Below are 3006 nucleotides of genomic sequence, written 5' to 3' on the forward strand. Positions count from 1 at the left end.
AATTGATCTCATCTACAAGTTGGTGTTGGTAACGATTAAAAATGTGTTTTGGGTGAAGAAAATGATGAACCATATGGTAGAAGAGTAATTATTCTTATAAAAGTCTATTTTTATGCGACAGTGATTTTTTTGCCAATCACTCCAAACCAGCTCACTAATATGTCTCCAAATATGCATTTTTTTTATTATAAAGGAAGCCTAGTTTACCTAGTGAAATCATGAAAAATAACTAATAGATTTCTTGATATATACTATACCGTGAAAAACAGTCTATTTGTGAATGTCACAAATTTTAATGAAAAATTGATAAAATATAAGATAAGAGTGAAAAATAAATTAAGCAGAAGAGAGAAATAGAAAAAATGAATAAAATATTGGAGAAGTTCCCATTTTTTAAATGAGGTTTTTTTTCGTAGACACCTCAAATGAAAAAATGAAACTAATTTTCATAGACGATAGAAGTACTATTATGGTGGAAACACCCTAAATTACAAGTAACTAAGCATTTTAAATAAAATGGAGCAGTTATAATGGCAGATTAATGATTTTCAATTTAAGGTGCGACAAATAATTACAATGACTAGGAGTCTTGAAATTTGAGGATTCGTCCGGGAGCGGGCCACCAACTCATACAAGAGTAATAAACAAACATGCTTCTACAAACACCAACATAGCTAGCAAGCATTATACATACAAGTACACTAATTTTGATGAGATTTTAACACTGTGTGGAATAGGGCAAACATGCATCCTCAAATATAGTGAGAAAGGAGTGAACGTTTTGTGTTACAAGGAAATACAGTCTTCGTTGGTCAATTAGGTGGGGGTCCCACCAAACAGTTTCCTCATTTCAACCACACATATAAAGTAGGGAAAATTTTCACATGGATATTTAGTCATATGCATTATTGATTCTTACTACGAGGTATGTGCAATTTCCGGTTTTGGTGTTCATTCCAACAATCCTAAAATATCCGTATCTATTTTAGAGAGGAGACAGAATTTTAATTTAGCGAGGAGACAGAATTTGCAACGAATTATAAATTATAATCTTCAAAAAGCTAACTAATTAATCGCTAATATCATAATCCTGATGAGTTGGTTATTCAATTCATGGTGATCATACATACATCGTATCCAAAAAACGGAATTCGTGGGACTGAATAGTCAACCACAACTAAAAGACCAACGGTGAGATCGACCGACCCTGTACGACCTCGTTTCTCACTGCTCTAATCTTGCGAGGATGGCGTTTCTCAACGCCTTCTCGCATCGGAGCCCCTCCGGGACCCGAATCACGACGTCCTGCAGCATCAGCTCGTTGACGCACGACATGCTCGCGTGGTGTAACGGGAGCTCAAGCTCCCGGATAGCGTTCATCAGCCGCGCGGCTGGGTAGTTTGACTTGTCCGACTGCACCCGGATCATTCCGTCGCCGCCGACGATCTTCACCTCCACTTCCACCGACGACGACGACAGGACCACCTGGTCAACCGTCGTGGTCGTGCTGTGGTTGTCGGCCGTCTCCGTCTTGACGGCCTTATTGTTATTCCGCGGCTGCTGCTGCTGCTGCGCCTGCTCGAGATCGTCGACTTTCGCCTTCAGCTCCTTGATGTACGACACTGCATCGGACAGCAAGGAGGCCTTGTCCATCCGGGACACGTTGGGGACGACTGAGCGGAGGACGTAGAAGCGGTGGTTGAGTTTCTCGCGCCTCTGCCGCTCTGCCTCCACGTGGTTCAGGGGCGCATCGCGCCCCTGAATGGGCCTGCCCCTCCTTTTCTTTGCAGGGGCTGCTGAGACAGCAGCCCCCGCAAAGAAGTCCGAATCCGACTGCTCCGGCGAGTCGAGGTAGGACAGGATGTCCGGCTTCTGCATCTCCTTGAAGGGGAGGTGCATGGCGGGGTCGTGGAGGGTGGGGTCGAAGAGTGACTTCACCGTCTGCACGAGATTCCAATTCTCGGTGACTATGGCGTCGGAGCCGAGCTCGAGGACGCCGTCGTAGCACGGGATGCAGACCATGGTCTGCATCCCGTGGATCTGGGCCTCCTTGGCGCGGTGGCAGTTGTAGAAGCGGAGCTGGTTGGCGCCGGAGAGCCAGACGAGGGAGCCGGAGTTGAAGGCCTTGCCGACGACGCCGTCGCCGAGGGAGATGGACTGGGCGAGGGACATGACGTAGAACCACTCGGAGTCGGTGACGTCGCCGTCGAGGGGGTCGGAGGCGCCGTCGCCGATGAGGGCTTGGATTCCTCTCATGACCTTTTTTCTCTCGGGCTGGAGGGAGCCGGCGGGGGCGCTCTTCTCCTTGGTGCCTTGGAAATGGCCGTCGGCCCACGTGAGGACGATGCGGCCCGAGTCGTCCTTGGTGGTCTGCCAGAGAATGGCGTAGGCCCAGCAGTCCGGCTGGGTTTGGAGGATGTGCTGGAGCTTCTTCTGAATGAGGCCGGAGGAGAGCGGCTCGGATGAGAGGGATGCCGCCGCGGCGGAGCTGGTGGTGGAGGAGGCGGTGGAGGAGGAGAGGATTAAGTCGTGATCCATGGCCGGTGGTGAAGGTAATTGAGAGAGAGAGAGAGGTGTTTTTAAGGAGACAGAGACGGGATTGATTGGGTTAGCCTATAGCGTAGTGAAGTAATGGAGTTTTATTAGCGGGTGTTTCGTATCTCGTCCCGCCGAGAAAAGACGGCGGCGAGACGCGTAGCAGGACCCCGTCTAGTCCCGGTCTCGCCGAGACGCCCGTCCCACAGAGACACCTCGCAGGCTGTCTCGCCACGCGCTTGCGCGACGTGACGCGCTCCGGCGCCATGCGTGACGCCCACTCGCTGGCCCGTGAGTGGGCGTCGTCACTCTTACGTAACAAATATTTTTTTTAAATTCGAATTTAATTAAAAAATAAATAAATAAAAAATCGAAAACGGTAATATTACTGTTTTTCGACCGTTTTCCTTTTTTATTTTTATTTTTATTTTTATTTTTACTCTATAAATACTCATATTTCATCCTCATTTC

The 3006-nt window shown here is 48.0% G+C and overlaps 1 protein-coding gene across 1 annotated transcript; it reads right to left on the bottom strand.

The window, feature by feature from the left end:
- Positions 1-1077: 1077 nt before the first annotated feature.
- LOC121773203 (transcription factor MYC2-like) lies at positions 1078-2631 on the bottom strand. Its single transcript, XM_042170017.1, has one exon. It carries the CDS (start codon positions 2536-2538, stop codon positions 1225-1227), a length of 1314 nt encoding a protein of 437 aa, XP_042025951.1. The 5' UTR covers positions 2539-2631; the 3' UTR covers positions 1078-1224.
- Between the last annotated feature and the right edge of the window lie 375 nt (positions 2632-3006).

The sequence above is a fragment of the Salvia splendens genome, chromosome 17, assembly GCF_004379255.2.
Source record: "Salvia splendens isolate huo1 chromosome 17, SspV2, whole genome shotgun sequence".
NCBI classification, from domain to species: domain Eukaryota; kingdom Viridiplantae; phylum Streptophyta; class Magnoliopsida; order Lamiales; family Lamiaceae; genus Salvia; species Salvia splendens.

Coding starts and splice junctions, on each gene's coding strand:
- LOC121773203 (XM_042170017.1), bottom strand. CDS start 2,538: ATGGATCACGACTTAATCCTCTCCTCCTCCACCGCCTCCTCCACCACC.